Source organism: Phaseolus vulgaris, chromosome 5 (assembly GCF_000499845.2).
Source record: "Phaseolus vulgaris cultivar G19833 chromosome 5, P. vulgaris v2.0, whole genome shotgun sequence".
NCBI classification, from domain to species: domain Eukaryota; kingdom Viridiplantae; phylum Streptophyta; class Magnoliopsida; order Fabales; family Fabaceae; genus Phaseolus; species Phaseolus vulgaris.
The window spans coordinates 31759539-31780551 of record NC_023755.2 but is presented as its reverse complement, the minus strand read 5'-3'; the positions used below and the strand labels follow the sequence as shown (position 1 = coordinate 31780551).

Below are 21013 nucleotides of genomic sequence, written 5' to 3'. Positions count from 1 at the left end.
AAAACATGTTTTTAAAGTATTTTTTCCCACCACGTTTATGTATAAGGTTACCAGGTTGGGAGACTGAACATTTACTTTTTCAAATTATAGATATTGAAAGGGTCAATTTTAAATTTAAAGGACAAAAAAACTTAATGCAAATTTAAAGAAAAAAAAACAGAAACATTATATTTGTTTATAGCAATAATATCCCATTTATTTGATGTTATATTCCATCTTTAATTATATCTTAAAATTTTAATACTTTGAACTTTAAAATTATTATTCTATTAGGTATACAATAAAAAAACAAAGAAAAATTACTAATCTACTTAAAATAACTTCATACAAAACTATTTCAAAATATACTTATATGTATTGTTTTCTTTCTCTTAACTTACAATCCATATTATTTCTTTAACATTGTTTTAATTCAAAGATTACACATTATACATATAATTTTAGTTAAATAAATATATAAAAGTAAAATCAATATAAATACTAAATTTCAACTTATTAAAATAAAATAAAATAATAATAATAAAAAAAACACAACAAAAATATTATTACGCTTGTATCCGCTAATATAATATAAATAATGGTAATTTAAACTAATTAAATATTATCAATAATCAATATTAGCATGTCTTGTTAATATGACATACAAAATTTATCTTAGCAATTTATTTTCCTTTACATCATAATTACACTAAGATAAACAACCTTAACACTTGAGATTTGTCGGTTGCACATGGCATTTTTTTAGTGTAAGGTTTATAATTATACATATATATATTTATTTAATTTAACTATATCTCAAGTATAATCGTGAAAGTAATTTTCAAGTTGAAGGTGATAATTAGGTAATTTCACCCCTAAGTGGCCACTTTTTATTTGGTTGAGTTAAAGTAATTCACAGTGACCAACATCTATCCACTATAGAGTTTTTTTTCAGAGTAAACTAAATATATTTGACCTCTCTTAATAAAATATTTTAACGCTTACAATTAAGAATTAAATCGTAATGGAAAACATGTTTCACAGATTCAGAATTATTTATTTAAATGAATCATTATTGAGTTAACTTTATCCTAACATTAAATTAAGATAATTCCCATTCTCCAAACCTAATCTTTTGCTTTCAAAACAAAAAGTGCATCATTCTTTCCCAAACCAATAAATGAAGCTTCCATGGCTTAACAAGTCTGGATCCAAACCAAAAGAGTTTTGTCAAAGAAAAGCAAAAATATATTATCAACTTTTTTTTTTCTGAATTTTGAAATGATTATTAGAAAAGTCAACAGATTTAAATTTAAAATTAATAGCAGTCTAAAAGTTCACTACATAGTTAACTTATGTAGTATTTTGTTTAAATAAAAAATAAATGTTATTCTTTCTCCTAAATGGTCTCCCAAATAAAAATATATGAGTTTTCAATATTAAAAATATGTTAAATATTCTTTAAAATATTGAAAAACCTTTGAATTAATCGCAAAACAAAATGTTGGTGCATTTAATATTAATAATAAACAAAAATAATAATAATAATAATAACAGAAGAAAACCAAAATCTCAATCTCATTCTTCTTGTTCTTCTTCGGCAGCACACATAGCATAGCATTCGCGAATCCCTCTGTCTTTAACCAGCAATGCCTGCCCAGAAGCGCTCCCTCCCCGACCCCCTCGACGAAGGGGACACTTCGCACCACAACCTCTTCCATTCTCGACATGCGAAGCACCAACAGCAACAACATCAGGACCAGTCGCACGAACACGACGGGGATCACCACCATGAAGAGGAGGAACAAGAGGAAGAAGAAGAAGGGGAAGGAGAAGAAGAAGAAGATGATGATGATGATGAAGAAGAAGAAGACGAAGAAGTAGAAGAAGCGGCGCATGATAACGACGGCAAAGAAACGCCACAGGGTTACGTATCGTTCTCTCTTTTTTTTTCGTTCTGTTTCTTCGTGACTACGTGTTATTTTTGGTGCCCCAATTGGTTTTTCTCAACGGGGTCGCGCTTTGTTTCGCCTCTGCGTTTCTTCATGTGCTCAAGTTTTCTTCTTTTCTCTTTCGCAGATTCCGACGAAACCCCATCTTCTGGCTCTGAAGAAAAACCAGAGTACTCTCTCTTTCTCTCTCATACGCGTTCTCTCTCGCGTGCATTGTTTCGAGACTTCTGCTCTGTGTTTCATTGCCTATATTTTTTAGATTCACGTTTTGATTCCATGCTTCTGTTTCTGGATCGTGGCAGCTTGTTAATTTGCCTGTTCTGCGTTTCTTCCTTTGAATTTGAACTTTTGTGTCATGGAATGTGATGGGTTTGCTTTGACTTTGTAAAGGGGTGATACTTGTTCCTGTCGTTTGAGTTGAAGTGTCTGAATTTTCTGAATCCTCCCATTTGATTTGTTGTTGTGCGTTTGCATGTTTGGAATTTGGTCTTGTTTACGCTTGAAACTTGTTCGTTCCTTGCCTGCTCAAATGAAGTAATTGTTTTAGCGTAGCTTTTTGTTGTTGGATATATAATCCTTGGTGTCATTTTTCATAGCGTTGGATTAAACTTCAATCATGTGTCATTATTGCTACAGTTGCAGCTTTGGAACTTTATTGTTTTTCATGGGGAGGGTAGAGTACACTCAAGTCATGTCCATCAGAATGTTCTAAGTAGCCATATATAAACTACTATTGTGTTGATTTGTCCGGCAAGAGTTCAAAATCAAAACTGTTTGAGGCATTGTCATTGTAGAGTGGTCAACTTTTGAATATCCTAGGTAAGGTTTTATTTGTGGTTGTAGTTTCATTGTGATCCTTGACATTGTAGGAAATTTCATACCAATACGGTCATGCAGGGTCCAAAAATCAGGATGTTTTGATCATAGACTGTCTTTTACAATCTTGATAAAGACCTATGTTTGGCTTGTAGTTATTGTTGCTTCCCTGTAGCTGTATTTCATAGTTAATGGTGTTGCTTAAATTGATTGAATGGTCCTCTGCATCTCTTCAATGTTTGTCCAAGTTGCCAAAGGTGAAAGGCACCATGCAATGGGGCCTTGAGGCAAGATTGGCTAAAATTCCTATGTTTCATCAAAGATAGATGCCAAGATTAAAAAAAGAAAGAATACCATACTGGACTATCTTGCATTATTTTTTTCATTTAAATTAACCCCAAACTGTTAATTGCTCATGACTAATAGCTCGAGAGTCTGTCAAGTCCCAGACAACTGGTTATATTTTACCCCACTCCGTAAGCATAACATTTTGGAAGTTAGATTGTTGGGATACTCTGATTTTTTCTCAGTAGTTAGTTATTAATAAAGTGCTAAAGATGTGCTTTGTCAGTATGAAAAGGTGTGTCCAAAGCATGTGACACAGTCAAAGAGATGCTGACTCCTCTTTTAGTTCCTTAGATAGACACATCTTTGTTATGTACCTTGGATAGCAGCATTACACTGTTTTTCATCCAAAAAACTATTGGTATTCTTATTAGTTTGATGCTTTATCATATGATTGACAGATGGCATATTTTTGATTTGGTGAAGCATTTTAGGATGAGTTCTTTGTTTGGATTAAATTGTTCTCAGCATTGTCAATAATATGTTTCTTTTAAAGTTTTCATGAAGTTTTGTATGGATGGCATGTGTACACCACATAAAAAGAAAGATTTGGTTATTTTATACAGGGATTGATTTAATACTTGTTTCTGTTGTAGTTAATACTCTCTAACCATCAGTTGAATTGAATGATTTATGTCTCACATGTCAGTCACTATCTCATAGGTTTTACAAAACATTTTGGGTGAAGAAAAAACAACCAAAAAAGTAGATCCATCAACAAACTATTAGATTTTTCAATTTATTTGTTTCACATTGTCATGTGATTTTGTAAGATTACATTTTGGAATTTGGATAAAGAATTGAAGGTCTAATTTAAACATATTTTTATCTCCTTTGTTACGAAGGGAGATAATGAACTACATGGTAAAACTGTAGAAGTTTTTGTTGAAGATTCGGTACACTTGGAAGTAAATAAGCTTAATGACAAACCAAATGGGATTTTGATGGATACTCTTGATTTGTGATGGGAAAAGTGATACTTTAGAATACCATATTACTTTAATTTATAATTTTTATGAAGGTGGGACCAATATCTAGCATAAAGTAAGTCTCAATATGTTAAATGAATTTCCTTGGAACACACTAATTTTGTAAAAAAATTTAACTGTCATTCAAGTCTTAGATTTCCATATAATTGAAAATAGTTGTTTTGTTATCATTACTTTTACATCCAAGGTGATTTTTAATTGATTGATAGTATACAAATCTTACTATTTCATGTTCACCAGTGTTTTTAAATAGCCACTATAGTGCTATGCTATTGCATGCTTGAATATTTGAATCTGCTATTGCAACTCTGTCTGCTATTGCTTCTGCTGTCATTGTTGTGGTTGTGACATGTGTCCTGCATCTTCTTGTCATCTTTGATGAGTCTTCAGCTAATTGAACTTTTGAGTCAATATAATGCCAATTTTTATGTATTTTGTTTTTATTTGTATACAACTTAATTTTTAGTGCATATTTATTTGATATATACCATATATTTCAACTGTTATGTGACTTCTGCCATATGCCTGCAATGTTATCCACTGTATGATATATTGGATTATCAACTTTCTGTCATTTTCCGCAATCTGCAATTGATAACATTTGTTTGCACTAACAGTGTAACACTATATTAAATTCTTAGTTGCAATGGCATTAGTGTTGTTGTTCCATTTCAAGTGTGTTGAAAATACAATGGTACTGTGATTTTTTCCCTTGGAAGAATCATTTCATTGATAAGTTCGTTGGAATGCAAAAGTTACTTTGATTTATGACTTATTTTATATAAGTGCATTTAGTATATGTGATTCCTTTGTCATAATCTTTAGCAGTCTTAAAAGGATAATGTCATTTTTGGTGGAATATGGCGGAGAATGTGATGGAACTTGGGAATTATAGGGTGCCTAAGTTCTACCTAGTATGGAGTGCTCAATGGAGTATTTAAGTGTTTGGTTCTGCCCCCTTAGTAGCTAGCTTTTAAGGGCAGGGGCTCCCTAAATACTTGGGTACTTAATAGAATGTCACTTATCATTTATGATAAAAGAAAGTATATTATATTTCAGAAAAGGAAAAAGTTGACACTGGATTTGTACAAGACTACACATAGTCTGAAAATTCCATTTCTGACATTATTAACTGTTTTGTGAAAAGTGGCTTCTAAGTGTGAGATTTATTTTTACAGTAGCTTAGAGACTTAGATGATCTAGACCGGTTGTGGTCATGATCTAGATGGGTTTAGGCCATTTTCTAGTATTAATTGTGCCCAAGTCTTAACCACACAAAAACTTCTAAATTTGTTTATTTGTGTTGGAGATCTCACATCTTTTAGATATATGGTCAAATTATAGTATATAAGTGGGTACAAATCTCACATTACAAGCTGTTTTTTGTGAGGTTAAGTTAGGTCTAAATCCACTTTCTAAGACTGTATCAAAGCTTATCTTAACAAGTTTTGTTAGATTTATTGTGCTACCCACTATCGAGTTGCTATTGGACCCTCACAAATATTTAGTATCAGGCTTGAGATGCTTAGTCATCAACGTGAGAGGATGTGTTAGAGATCTTATTATGACTAAAGATATGGTCAATTATAATATATACATGAGTGTAAACCTTACTTTATAAGTTAATTTTGTGAGGATAAATTAAACCTAAATCCATTTTCTAAGGATTGTCTGGGTCACTAGGGACTTTAGATATTTTAACTACCCTACTTTTAGGTGTATTTTACCTCAAATTGTTCTTTCTATCAAGTTTATGTAAATATATGTTCATTGTTTGTACTCTTGTTTGGTTTGCAGATTCGTGTATGTGGAACTTCTCGAAATACGTAAAGATGTTCAATGTCCAATCTGCCTTGGTATGTTTTTTGTTTTCCCATTCAAGATGGCATAATTAGGCAGTTAATTAATCGTGATTGTGCATTGCCTAGATACTTGGTAGGATATACTTACCAATATGAATTTTCTGCATGGAATGATATGTTGTGACTAGCAAGTAGTTAATGTTTATTGAAAGATCCTGATGTGCGATGGAGAGTCTTCTATTCTAATGCTACTTATATGTTTTGTGAGGAGGCGAGAGAGGATGGAGTAGGAGTATTATGTAGATTATTTTTCATACAGGACACTTGCAAACTTGTAATTGTTCTTAATGGATTATTGGGTGATTCTAAAACTATTATTGGTTCTAAATAGTTTGGTATTGTTAAAATCTTTTAGATATGTTAAAATCCTATAGTTATAGTAATTGTAAATATTAGGATCAATTAGATTATTTATATATTTATGTTTTTAACCTAAATAGGGTAAAATGAATATCCTCTAATTATGTTTTCTCCCCTATAAATTGAATAGTTTCGTTATGGTCTAAACACATGAAATTCATCATATGCCTTATCGGTTTCTCTCTTCTCATCATGATATCAAAAGCCTAATGAGAAGCGAACCCTAATTCATGCTTTCCTTATAGGCCCATTGCTCATAAGAGTAAATTTTACAATTCAATGCCTACAACTTTTCAACAAGGTTTTTTTAGCTAGCGTCTACCACCACTAGCATTACCTTGTTGTGTGATGACCAACTCCGGTAACTACTGTGCCTCTAAGCATTTTGGGTCTCTGATAGTTGTTGTGCTCTTTGAGCATTATTAGCTCTATGACAGTGTTTGCCCTCTGCTACCTATTGGGCTTGTTAAACATTTTTTCTCTTTGATAGTCGTTGTGCCCTTTAAGCATTTTTTGTTCAATGACAACCCTATTACACTCTTCAAACAATATTTTCTCTTCAATAGCCATCATTCCCTCCGAGCATTTTATTTTCCTAACCTATAGTCGACGTGTCTTGTATGCATATTTGGTCTTATGTTGTTGTGGCTTCTAACATTTTTTGCCCTTTGGAAGCCATTGTGCTCTCCAAGCAGTAGTTGCTCTTCAATAATTGTCATTACCCTTTGAGCATTTTTTGCTACCAAAGCTTTAGACAATATTTTGGGTATTGCCATTGTGTATGATCACAATGTCCAATTGAAGCCGTAATTGTCTTGGCATTGTCTTTGTACCATTGGATTCTTCCACCTAGTGTGATTGACTTGAAATTGGTGAGTGTTGGTTGATTTGTAATTCTCTTTATCTGTAGTGATTGCAACTCGGGTGGGAAATTATGAGTGTATGCAACTAATTATGGCTTGGGAAGCATCGTTAGGAGAGTATTGTGACCAAATAACCATATACAACTCCCACTTAGTCTCTATTTGATAAATTGAATTGTTAACAATTACCTCTTCAAATCAAAATATGCACTTATAACCTAATTGATAAGTTTTGTTGTCTCTAAATTCACAAGCATTTTAGGTTCACGTTGTTTCTGAGCCAACCTTCACAGTTAATGCCCAAATCCTTTTGGTCATACAAGCATGGTATCTGTTAGTGTCAATACTCTTAAACAAAATAAAAATCATACAACCAAGAGTTATCTTGATCTTTGGCCAATTTTGCTCCTCCAAATAAAAAACTCCTATATCTATAATATGTTCTTTTGAGTGACATTGGCCAAATGATTGCCATAATTGTTCAATAACCTTGTAACTCTCCCCACCATGGTTACGTTCCCAGTCACTTGGGTGAGTTGACTCGGAAGCAAACTCTTTTTGGAGTAAACTTGGTAGACTCACTGTGAACTTGATTGAACTCGCGAGTCTGCAACTGAGTTGGCGAGTCTAGAGGGTTTTTTCTTTAAACCCAAAACGACCCTGTTTCTAAACCCGAAATCAAACAAATTCCTTAATCATTGTGCTATATTTGAGTTTGTTGTAGCTCTACCCACTAAAGGCCATCAATTGTGTTAAATATCCACCCAGGTTCACACCTATGAACACTTAAAACATTTCATAGTGTTTGAAATATTTTGAGTTGGTGGTAACTATGTAGTTTGGGTTAAGGAATGAAGACTACTACTTCCTCTTCATCTCATTCACATTTTGGCACCCTCATAAATATAACCTTTGATTAGTGGTAGTAAATTTTTGAGTAATGACCAAGATTGTTGCATTGAACAATTTTCTCAAAGTTAGGCACACATGAGGATTATTATTGGCTTGTTGGGCTAGTAGATTAGGTTGAAGAGGGGCCTAATTTCCACCTTGAGTTGACATTGAAATTTGAATTGAAGACGTGGTACTACCAATAAACAAGGAACACTACTACTTCCTCTTCATCTCCTTCACATTTTGGTAGCCTCATAAGTATAACCTCCTTTGACAAGTGGTAGTAAAATTTACCAAGTTCGTTGCATTGAGCAATTTCATCAAGTTAGGTATACATGAAGCTTATTAGTGGCTTGTTGGGATAGTAGATTAGGTCGAAGAAGGGCCTAGTTTCCACCATGAGTTGACATTGAAATTTGAATTGAAGGTGTGGTACTACCAATGCTTTTGTGTCTTTCCTTAATCTCGTAAAACCTACTTTTAGGGTAAGGAGTTTATATGAATTTATTTAACCCATATATGTAATTGGTGTGTGGCTATAACTGAAGTGAACTAGGAGCGACTAAAATTAAAGTGGTTTTCTAATGCTCCTTTCACATCTAGAGAATCCTAGAGTGTAGTAAATATAGGTGACCCAACAATAGATATATGATTGACTTTGATACCATATGAAAAACATGTTTTATGTCTTACCTCATTCTCACAAAGTCAACTTGTAAAGTGAAGACTTCTAATCAACGTGGGAATAAACACCACCTTTGAGGCTACGATTAAGACAAATCCTAAAGAGGCTACAATGAACAATACTACTTCCTCTTCATCTCCTTCACATTTTGGAACCCTCATAATATAACCTCCTTTGACTGGTGGTACTTATTAAATGCATTGGTCATGAGTAAGATTCCTTCAAGAGCCAGCAAGTCTTAAAACCTCCAATTATTTTGGTTTCGTCTTATATAAATTAACTTGGGCATTTAATAAAAGTCCTCCATGTACTCGCTCATCTTGTTCTTGGCGTGTTGACAATCCTAATATTTCAATGCAATGTTTTCTTAGTTTGTGGGTAGGAATCGTTGAATAACTACTAGCTACTTCATCCCGGGTTCTAACATGTTGTGTTCTTTGACATTGTTGGTAATATAGTAATTGTTGCCACCGTGTTGATGCCCCTTCTTTCAATTTATGTGCCACTAACATAATTGGTTGAGATATTATGGAATTTTTAAGTAGTAAAAAACATTTTCAACATTATGAATGCAATCAAGAATTTTTTTAATGTACAATTGCCCATGGAAGCATAATATGTCGATCTCCATCTTAAATCCCTGATCATTGCAACCTCAATTGTTATATCAGTAGTCATTTGCTTAAGAGCAATAATCCAATTGTAGTGGTAGCCTCCGAGGAAAGTCTCTATGTTGTCGTTTTTTTTTATTGCTGCCTTGGTTAAATAAAAAAGGACATCACCGTTGTGGTGGGGGCTTAGGTATTATAGTTGTCTTAATTACTGCATTGAGTAGTATGAGATGCTCGATCGAGTACTCAAGTGGCTCAGTTCTTCCCTCATGACAATTAGCTTTTAAGGGGGGTTCCTCAAGTGCTTATCAACTAGTATCAATGTTGGTTGCTAGTGTCTCAGAAAGTCTTACGAAGTGGTTTAGGCCAACTTAATCTCATAGAATTGCCTCGTAAGGTGGAATTTGTATATACTTTTATAGTATATTTTGTTAGGATGGGAGAACATCAAGGAGTCCTTACAAGAAACATGGCTAAGGAGAAAAATGAGGAAGAGTTTGAAAAAGCCTATGAAGGAAGACTGCTAACAGCAAAACTAAGAGAACTAGAGAAGGAGATTGGAAAATATAGCATAGAATATGGAAATTTCTTTTTTAAATATAAAACTCTCCTTCGGTTTAAAATATGCTAAAATTAAAAATTTCCCTTAAAAGAATATTTCTAGACTATTCCAAAAGAATATTCTCAATATTTTCCTTGAATATTGTAAATAAAATTCTTCTATAGAAATATTCCATCTCGAAATTTCTAAAAGCTTCTAAAATATTCTAGAACAAATTAGTAAATATCATAAACTAACTTCAGCTACTTGTAGTTAGAGCTAGTTTCTCATGATTACATTGACTAAAGGAGTTTCAGCTCCTAACCATAGTTGTTCTTAGGAATTCTCAGCCAAGAAAAACTAGATGAACCACCCTAGGTTAGTTGTTAACTTCCTTTGTGCACTTAGCTCTCTTTGTAAATTTTTGTTGGCTTCTTAAGCACACTTGTCTAGGTTCTTGAGCACGCTTCTATTCCTTATAAATAGAAGGCTCCTCTATTGTATTGAGATATATGAAACTGATGTTTTTATGAAATTGTGTATCATGAAAATTTGATTCTCTTAGCTTAGGCCCTTATCTTGGAGAACTTCTTCAAGTGGTGAATCAACCAACCAACAATGCATTTATCTTTGGTGTCTTGGCATGTTTTGCCACTCTCTTTCCTTTCCATATTTGTCTGATTTTTTCTTTGTTCTTCATGAATACTGAAACCACCGTGGATCCATTCCATGAGTGTTCTTCAGTTCCTTGGTTCAAATCCTCCTAAGAGTTGATAGATCCTTCAAGTCCCAAGGATGATCTCATCATTTTAGCACTATCTCTGATTAATCTAAGATTGGATTTTTTCCAATACACCCTATCACGTCCCTCACATCAAACCCTATTGGGCTTGGCATGAGTATAACATAGTGAGTGACCCTTATAATGGATCTAGAATAAACTTTGATACCATCTTACAAAGTGGTTTAAGCCTAACTTAACACTACAAAACTAGCTTGTAAGGTGAGTCCCCACTTATATATATATATATATGTTGCATAATCAGGAGAATTATGTTATAATTAAGTGCAGATTCCATTTTATATTTATTAGGACAGATTTGTTAGTGATTTGATTTTATTTGATTTGTACAGCTTTAAACACTCATTATTTCTGGCTTTCATTGCCTATTATTTCTTTCTTTAATTAGGTTGTAAAACAGTCTATAAATAGAGACTGTAATCACATTTGTAAGATATCTCAAAAATATATTTCATCTATTTCTTTCCACTTGGTATCAGAGCTCCTGATCTAGGAGACTCTGCTTCTGCAATTTTTTTTTTAGCCTTCATTGCTGTAATAATTTTCCTTGACAGCCTTCATTGCTGCAATTTTTTTTTTTTGGACAGCCTTCATTGCTGCAACTTTCTATTTTCCTTATCCTTTCTCCATTGACCACCACCACCACCTTGCACCATTGACCGTTACTGCCACCGCCATTGACCACCACCACCGACCACCACTGCCGTCGCTCGCTGGAAACTGCACCGCTCGTCGGAAACCGCCACCGGAAAATTTTTCTGGCGGATTTTTTTTTTGTGTGAACAGGATCAAATTTTGCCAATATGAAAAACTCAGTTGGTTTTGAACTCTCATGGACTCCCTTAGTAAGCCATCTAGCTATTGTTCCTTTACTATGAGTGGTAAGAGTTCTAGTTTTTTATCCTTTAATGCTTCTAGTACTGAAAATATCTGGATTATAGACTCTGGTGCTGCTGATCATATGACACCTCATTCTTCTTTTTTTCATCCTACACTACTTTATCCGGTAAGCCATATATTATTGTTGCTAATGGTTCCACTACCCCCATTAATGGTCGTGGTAACATTCACCTTCAACCTTCATTTCCTTTAAAAAATGTGCTTCATGTTCCCAAACTATCCAATAACCTCTTGTCTATTCAAAAGATTACCCAAGATTTAAATTGTGCAGTGGTATTTTTCCCTTCCCAGTGTGTTTTTCAGGATCTTGCCACGGGGAAGACTATTGGAATTGCTAAAGAGCAGGGCGGGTTATATTATTTATAGCATGAATAAAGTAAAAAGGGTGCTAGACTACAGGCACACACTTCTAATCTTCAACAAGGTCGTGAATCTTGGTCATCTTCTCAGATATGGCTTCAACACAAACGTCTTGGTCATCCTCCATTTAGTACCCTAAAGTCCTTATTTCCTGTTTTATTTACAAAAGTGTCTGTTGAGTCATTTCATTGTGATGTTTGTCAGTTTGCTAAACACCATCGGACAACTTTTCCTCCCAATGGTAATAAAAGTTCTAAACCTTTTGATCTTATTCATTCAGATGTATGGGGACCTTCACCTATTCCTAATATCTCGGGTGCAAAATGGTTTGTTTCATTCATTGATGATTGTACTCGGGTTACTTGGATATTCCTCATGAAAGATAAGTCTGAAGTTTTTCACTTGTTTGTAAAGTTTTACAGAATGATTCAAACACAATTTGAAAGTCCAATTAAGAGATTGCGTTCTGATAATGGAAGAGAATATGTGAACCAAAACCTTTCCAAGTTCCTTGAGGAAAATGGAGTTGTTCATGAATTAACCTGTGTGGACACTCCTCAACAAAATGAGGTTGCTGAAAGGAAAAATCGTCATCTCCTTTAGGTTACTCGAGCTTTACTTTTCCAAACATTTGTTCCTAGATCTTACTGGGGGGAAGCAGTCCTGACTGCCACTTATTTGATTAATAGATTACCCTCTCAGGTTCTAGAGGGTGTTACTCCTATTTAGGTTATGACCACATTCTATCCTTCTATTCCCATGTTGAATAGTCTTCAGAATCGTGTCTTTGGTTGTCCTGCTTTTGTCCATGTTCATAGTCCTTATCGGGGTAAGTTAGATCCTCGTGCCATCAAATGTGTCTTCATCGGTTATGCCCCCAACAAAAAGGGGTACAAATGTTATCATCCTCAAAGTCGTAAAGTTTATATTTCCAAAGATGTCACCTTCCATGAAACAGAGTCTTTCTTTCCTAGTTCTCAGCTTCAGGGGGAGAGTATTCAAGAAGCTGAGGACCTTGAGTTGCCACCTTTTCCTTTGTTGCAGGATTTCGTTCTTAGGGAGGATGACAAAGACCCTGCACCAACATCATTACCAGAGAAGAATAATGAAGACAGATATTTTGGAAAACAATATCAGCGAAGGGAACAAGAACCCGTCCTGGTCGAACAACAACATCAATTGTCTGAACCGGAGGTAAGAACTCATACCAGTGAGACTCTTGAGGACACCTTAAATACTGCTTTTGAACCTAACCTAAATGATTTACCTATTGCTTTGAGAAAAGAAAAAAGATCTTGTGCCAAATATCCTATATCCCAATTTGTGTCTACAGAAAAACTTTCTATGGAGCACCAGAGTTTTCTTTCAGCTATTGATTCTATCAAAATCCCTTCATCGGTACAAGAAGCCTTAAAAGATGAGAATTGGATTCGAGCCATGAATGAAGAAATGAGCGCGTTAGAAAGGAATGAGACTTGGGAGATTGTAGAGAGATCAAAAGATAAGAAAGCAGTGGGTTGTAGGTGGATATACACAGTTAAGTATAAGTCTGATGGCACACTCGATCGGTATAAAGCAAGGTTGGTTGCAAAAGGGTACACTCAAACCTATGGGATCGATTATGAGGAGACTTTTGCTCCAGTGGCAAAAATGAATACCGTCAGGATTATTCTCTCCCTGGCAGCACGCAATGCATCAATTTGATGTTAAAAATGCCTTCTTGCATGGAAGCTCGGAGGAAGAAGTATACATGGAGATTCCACCTGGTTATGGAATTGTTAATGAAGGGAATAAGGCGTGCAGACTTAAGAAGGCCCTATATGGTCTTAAACAATCACCTCGTGCTTGGTTTGGAAGGTTTACTCAAGCTATGGTATCTTTGGGGTACCGACAAAGCCAAGGTGACCATACTCTGTTTATAAAACATTCTCAGAATGGTAAACTCACTCTACTTTTGGTCTATGTAGATGATATGATTATTACAGGTGATGATGAGATTGAAAAACAAAATTTGAGGGAGAGACTAGCTGCTCAATTTGAAATGAAGGATCTTGGGAAGCTGAAGTACTTCCTTGGGATAGAGGTTGCTTACTCGAGACAGGGCATCTTTATTTCTCAAAGGAAATACATCCTTGATCTTCTCAAAGAGATTGGTAAGTTGGGTTGTAAGCCCACTGGAGTACCAATAGAGCAAAATCATAGGATTGGGAATGATGAGGAAAACCCAAAAGTGGAGAAGACACAATATCAAAGACTTGTGGGAAAACTCATTTATCTTTCACACACTAGGCCAGATATAGCCTATGCAGTCAGTGTGGTTAGTCAATTTATGCATGATCCAAGAGAAAGACACTTGCAAGCAGTGGATAAAATTATTCAGTACTTAAAAGCCTCTCCAGGAAAAGGATTGCTATTCAAAAAGGGGGAAAACTTATCCATGAAAGTATATACTGATGCTGACTATGCAGGATCGATTGTTGATAGGAGATCCACCTCAGGCTACTGCATGTTCTTGGGTGGAAATCTGGTGACATGGAGGAGCAAGAAGCAAAATGTAGTTGCAAGATCAAGTGCAGAAGCAGAATTTAGAGCCATGGCTCAAGGGGTGTGTGAACTCTTATGGATGAAGATCATACTTGATGACCTAAAAATAAAATATGAAGCTCCTATGGGTTTGGCATGTGATAATAAGTCCGCTATCAGTATTGCACACAATCCGGTTCAACATGATCGAACAAAGCACGTAGAGATAGACCGACACTTTATTAAAGAGAAGTTGGATGATGGTCTTATAGCCACTGAGTACATCCCTTCAAGACTCCAATTGGCAGATATGTTTACTAAGGGACTTCCCACAAAACAATTCGAAGATCTTACTTGCAAGTTGGGAATGATAGATATACATTCACCAACTTGAGGGGGAGTGTTGCATAATCAGGAGAATTATGTTATAATTAAGTGCAGATTCCATTTTATATTTATTAGGACAGATTTGTTAGTGATTTGATTTGATTTGATTTGTACAGCTTTAAACACTCATTATTTCTGGCTTTCATTGCCTATTATTTCTTTCTTTAATTAGGTTGTAAAACAGTCTATAAATAGAGTCTGTAATCACATTTGTAAGATATCTCAAAAATATATTTCATCTATTTCTTTCCACTATATATATATTGTATTTTAACCAATACATAATACATATCCTCGTGTCCGACACTATTGGACTTGCTATGTGAATAACATGGTGAGTGACCCTTTAAATGAATCTAGGATAGACTATGATATCATCGTATGAAGTAGTTTAATCCTAATATCGACTCGTAATTGATAATTGTTTCCACTCTTATATTGTATTTTGACTATTTCCATTGATGTGAGACTTGGGTTTTTCCCAATAGAAATGGTTACTTACAAAGGGCTGACCCGAAAAGCTGCATGGAGTTTTGTGGAGTGCAGTCTGTGGGATGCCAACACACAAGGGTTGTGTTGTGATGAAGACTTGGGTATATGAAAAGTCGAAGTTCCACATCAAGTTATATGAGATGCTTGATAGAATAATTAAAGTAAGGAGAGATTTGATGATAAATCAAAAGATATTATTCATTACATGGCCAAACAATTACACCTCAAAGGCTTTAAATTGAATGCATCATCATAAGGAAACTAACTTAAAGAGGAAAACTAGGAAACTAACCTGATTTTACAATTCCTAGACCTGTCTTGCAGTGTTAAGTTTATACATACAAGTTTCACAGCTCTACTTTGTAAGTGATTCTTTGAGCTCTTAGTTGTACACTGATTTGGTAATTCCTTGAAGCATGTGTTGCTGTGTAAAGTGCTTTGCTTGAAAGGAAAAACTATCAAGATAAAAGAAATCTCAAATTGATTGAAAATATCAAATACTTTATACATTGTACTTGCACTGGATGTGTTTTTTTACATGCACTAGATGTGTTTTTTTCAAGTTAACCATGTTATGATTGGCTATTGATTTGGGCACTTGTAGTTCCAGATTTCATTATGAAAAGTGTTTTTGAAACTTAAAGCTCACTTCATGCTTGAATGATAGCTAGGTAGCATATCTTGTTTGCTGAAGAACTAACTACTGCTTGAACAGGCATTATCAAGAAGACAAGAACTGTCATGGAATGCTTGCACCGTTTTTGCCGGGAATGCATTGACAAATCGATGCGACTGGGGTAGGCTCCATGAATCCATTCCAGGCGTTTTATTTATTTATGTAATAAGCTGCCGATAATTTCTGGCTAATTCCTTTATGGGGCTCATCTGAAAAACACGTTATACTCTCTGTAGCCACATTCATCATTTATGTATTGTCTTAGGAATAATGAATGCCCAGCCTGCCGCACTCATTGTGCCAGTCGCCGTTCGTTGAGGGATGATCCAAATTACGATGCCCTCATTGCTGCTTTATATCCAGATATTGAGAAGTATGAAGAGGAGGTATAAGTTGACCAGTTTATCACATCATTGTCATTGTGTTTACATATAGGTAAAGCTTTCACAGAATTCAACTAATGATACCATTCACTATCCCATTGCAGGAGCTTGAATTTCGTGAAGAGGAGAAGAACCGCAATAAGCAGGTGAATATTTATTGATTAAACAAATTTAAGTGAAGCATAATTTGAACATTCAAATGTGTGTAAAATACACTAGTGATAAATCGCAACACTTTTACTAATTGATGTTGAGTGATTGACAATCTGTATGGCTGCCACAAGCCCAGACATATAAACTCCTAAATATATATCTTATCAAGGAACATTTATTAATTGCTAAGGTTTAAGCTTGTGCCTTGTTGATTTTAAATCTTATCATTGGTCTGTCAATATTATCTCAATTGTCAAATCTCAGCATTCTAGTTTTTCTGGCAGATTCAAGCTTCAATAGCAAAAGTTGTTCAACGGCAATCAGAAGCACTTGTTAAGAGACGCAAAGATACGCCAGGAGTATTTCTAACAAGATCACAGCGTAATCAACGAAACATTCATTCTAGGAGACAAACACAAGCAATTGAAGGATCGGAAGATAATGAGGAGGAAAATGACAATAATGAAAAGGATTCATCTTCAGCCGATGAACGAAGTACAGAACACAGGCAGAAAAGGCGAAAGAGATGGGCTAGAGTTCGCCCATCTCAACCCTCATCATCCATGGCAAGTCCAGATGGAGGTAATGATAGTGACATGGACATAAGCAGAGAAAATCGTGGAATTTCAAGGCAGGTGTCAAAACCTAGAAAGCTTACTTGGGGAAGGGGTGGTTTTAGAAGTCACACTCGGCATGGAGGTGGTGGTGGTAGCAATAGCAAAAGTTCTCGCAGTAGTCGATTGTCTAAGTTTGTTGACCATCTCCGAAGCTTGGATGAAAACACTGATGAGGTATAGGCTCTTACCCCCTCCCCTCCTCTAATAGGTGACTGATGTTACTATTGAATGCTTCTATTCTTATTTCAGTTCAATTGAATATAAATATGCTATATTTTTTTCACAGTTTGATGTCCGTCTCATTCTTGTTTCTCTTGATCATCAAAGTACACCAAGTTTGCCGCAACCTTACCTTTGCTGTCGACCAACTTTGTCTGTGGAGCACCTTTACGAAGTAAGATCCTGTTGTCTTTGATCAATTGTATCTGGCAGTTGCAGTTCTTGTTTTATTTGATCTTAAGTTTGTTTAGGCCTCCACCAGAAGGCCTAGTACTGTGTTACACCATGATTGTGAAATCAGTACCTGATTTGGTTATTTGCTCCTTTGTCAGTTGAAGTTGCAAAAGATGTTCTGTTAAAATATAAACTGTTATTCTCTGTCCCGCGTCGATAAAAAATAAAAATGATTGCATAGTATGCTTCTGTTAATGAGCCAGTGTTAGTTTTCTTCCTTTATGATGATTGTCTTACATTTTTATGTATTATACATAGTATGTTGCTCGTCAAACTCCTTTTCCAGTTGAAGGAATCGAGATACTGGCAGTCAAAGGATGCCACAGTACAAATCGGGACAAGTCAGCTGATGAGAATTCAGCCCTAATATTTGATGAGCTATCAACTCTGGTTATAGAGCCAAACAAAGATGAACTAGAAGTTTTACAAGGACATGAGACTCTGGCAGGGCTTAGATCCAAATGCATATCCAAGATGGGGCATTTGGTGAGTATAAGGTGGTTTTCCCCTAATATTATTTTAGGTAACAACTTAATTTCACACATTTTTCTTCTGTTTCAGATTCTTGCATACAGGCGGAAGGAAGTATCATAGCCTTGGTTTGATTGGCGGTCATTTGACATTAAGAATGTCATAAATGTCTTTAGTATGTACATACAAAGAACAGTTGCCTATTGCATCCTCAAAAAAGAAAAAAAAAAGAATCTTTAGCATACTAATTATAAGAACCTTCCAAAAGCTTATGCAAGCATTGTGATATCTTTTGTAAGTTTAGGTTTTCCTTCTAAAATACTAGTTAGGTTTTCCGTTTTACTTCATTTCCTGATCTATCTATCAGTGTGTATCCAATCTGTCATTATGAGAACTATCATAGTCGTAAGGAGTAGTATTTCTGGTGGCAAATTTCGTCTTCATTGTGGAAAATGAACTATTTATCCAAGGATTGGTTTTGTTAAATATAACATTAAGACATATATCACAAACTGGTTTGGGTACAAAAGTAAAATAAAAATTGCAACATCAATGAAAAAAAGTTACGTTTATAAAATGAGAGTAACCAAAGTTTAAAGAGGTTTTGTGCATATTGTCCTCAATTGTTTCAGAGCCTTCTATATATTACTGTCATGGCTTAAACACTATCAAAAGGTGAGCTTTATCTACATCGCTTGTAAAATGAACGCCTAAACTTTGGAATTGAATATATGATACTCAATGATGAGTAGTAAAGCATTCTTATTTTTGGTTCGTAAAACTCAGCAGAGATAACTGACTTCACAAATGTTGTTTAGAATCACGCCTACAATAAATAGATTATGAAAAAGGCGCATATCTAAAATGATGTTTATGCTCCTATAATATTATTCTTTCAATTTATCATCAGAAGATGAGTAAACTTTTGCAACATATTCGTACCATACTAATCGGATAATAACCAATACGCTATCTCAACATACTTGTTCATGGAACAGGATTCTTGCACATATTGTAAAGTTAGCAATCTCCACGTTACGCGTGCTTGGTTGAGACAAGTATATCTTCAAATCATTCCAATCTAATGCATGCAATGACTTGCCTTTTAGCCTTTTATCCTTACATAGGCATAATAATGTTATCAGGTGTACTGGGATTTTGTAACATGCATGGCTTAGGTAGTACCTCCCCCATGTGATATTGCTGTAACCAAACTCCACATGGTGGAAGGAAGGAAGCAAAGCTTACGTTCAAGCTATTGAGAACTTTGCAAAGGGTGCATCTGGGTATCCAATCACCTCTTCATAGCATATAAGCTCTTTCATGTTGATAGAATACTAAGGGTTGGTTAGATTGTTGGAAAGGAAGCATAAAATAGGTGTTCCAAAGAAATTTCAGTGTCCAATGATAAAGGTTTTGGAGATCTTGTAAAGGAGGAATGGGAAAAAATATAGTAGTGGGATGGGAGCCTATGCTCTTAAAAAGAAATTCAAAACTTTAAGGGGAAAATCAAAACATGGAACAAATAGTGTTTTGGTGATGTTGAGAGGAGGTACAAGGAAGTAAATTATGAACTAAATGAGATGGATAAGAAGGGGGAGGAAGAGGTTTTGTTTGAGGATGAATACATGAAGAAAAAGGAGTCACAGGACAAATTGTCCCACGTGGCTATGCACTGAGAATCTCTTTGGAGACAGAAATCTAGAAAGAAATAGACTGTGGATGGTGATAAAAACTCGAAACTATTTCTTAGGAACATAAATTGGCAAGGGAGGCTGAAGAAGTTGATGAATGTGAATGTAGGGGAGCAATGAGTAGAAAAGTCAGTGAAGGTGAAGGATGCGATATATAATTTTTTCCAAAACAAATCTCGGCAAGAGTAGAGGCCAAAATTAGATGGGGTAAATTCTAAAGAAATATGGAAGGAAGATAAGACCGTTGATAACACCTTTCAACGAGGAAAGGTTAAAGCAGCAATATAGGAGCCTCAAAGTCCTAAGAACACGATTTCAAGTTCTTTAAATGTCCTGCACTAGTGGAGAAAAACTCTTAAATAGCGATTTTACCACAGCAGTCTATCAACATGTATTTTATATCTTTGAAAGTATAGATAGCGGTTTTAAAACTGGCGTTTATAAATCATATCTAGACGGAGTTTTTTTTCACAACCGCAGTATATAACAAAAATCAAATATGGATATACACAGTCCTAGGAAAAGGTATAGATGATGGTTTTGTACAAAATCGACGTCTATACCTTTTCTAAGACCACTTAAAATTTTAAATGGTCGAGGTATAGATGACGGTTTTTATACAAAATCGTCATCTATACCCCTTCCTAGAGAGGTATAAACAGTGGTTATGAGCATAACACTATCTATTATGGTTATTTTTTTTAGTTCATTTTGTTTTATGCGTTTTCCCTTCTTAATTAATCTGTTCATTTCAAAACCCAGTCAAATACTTAAATTCAAACACATTCATTCAAAGATGCAAATTATATATATTGATAAAATGTATTACAAATATTAATACATATTCTTATCTATCTAATTCCTATACTATTCATTAGCTATCCTAGAGTTACAATAATTAACGAAATATGTGGTCCAAAGGAAGTGGTTGCTCATCCATAAAAAACTGCATTACAAAATAAAGTTCAAATTAGTGTTAAGATACATATACTTTTATTATAAAGAATAATTTAAATATTATTACCTGCTCTCAAACTTTTCAAATCTCTAGTCTTACAATGGTAACCATCTATTGCATAACATAGTAGCCACACTCATAGCCTCTCGGTTGTTTATTACACTACAATTCAATATAAATTAAAATTTAATATTGATATTTTGATAAACAATGAAAAGAGGAAGACAAAAATTACAAACCTTTAGGT

General features: G+C 34.8%; 1 protein-coding gene across 3 annotated transcripts; it reads left to right on the top strand.

Moving 5' to 3' along the window:
- The first annotated feature begins 1522 nt into the window (after positions 1–1522).
- Positions 1523–18546, top strand: LOC137835448 (putative E3 ubiquitin-protein ligase RING1a). 3 transcript variants are annotated; one of them, XM_068643968.1, is made up of 10 exons: positions 1523–1905; positions 2059–2101; positions 5879–5937; positions 16077–16158; positions 16303–16423; positions 16525–16566; positions 16858–17364; positions 17477–17584; positions 17902–18129; positions 18205–18546. In XM_068643968.1, exons 1-10 carry the CDS (start codon positions 1629–1631, stop codon positions 18235–18237), a joined length of 1500 nt encoding a protein of 499 aa, XP_068500069.1. In that variant the 5' UTR covers positions 1523–1628; the 3' UTR covers positions 18238–18546. The 3 variants fall into 3 exon arrangements, 2 of the variants coding, with proteins under 2 accessions (XP_068500069.1, XP_068500070.1); XR_011085088.1 differs by having other exon boundaries at positions 1526–1905; positions 17930–18129; XM_068643969.1 differs by having other exon boundaries at positions 1548–1887.
- Positions 18547–21013: the final 2467 nt, after the last annotated feature.

Coding starts and splice junctions, on each gene's coding strand:
- LOC137835448 (XM_068643968.1), top strand. CDS start 1,629: ATGCCTGCCCAGAAGCGCTCCCTCCCCGACCCCCTCGACGAAGGGGAC. Junction 2,102..5,878: donor GGCTCTGAAGAAAAACCAGA/GTACTCTCTCTT, acceptor TTTGGTTTGCAG/ATTCGTGTATGTGGAACTTC. Junction 16,424..16,524: donor TTGAGAAGTATGAAGAGGAG/GTATAAGTTGAC, acceptor ATCCCATTGCAG/GAGCTTGAATTTCGTGAAGA.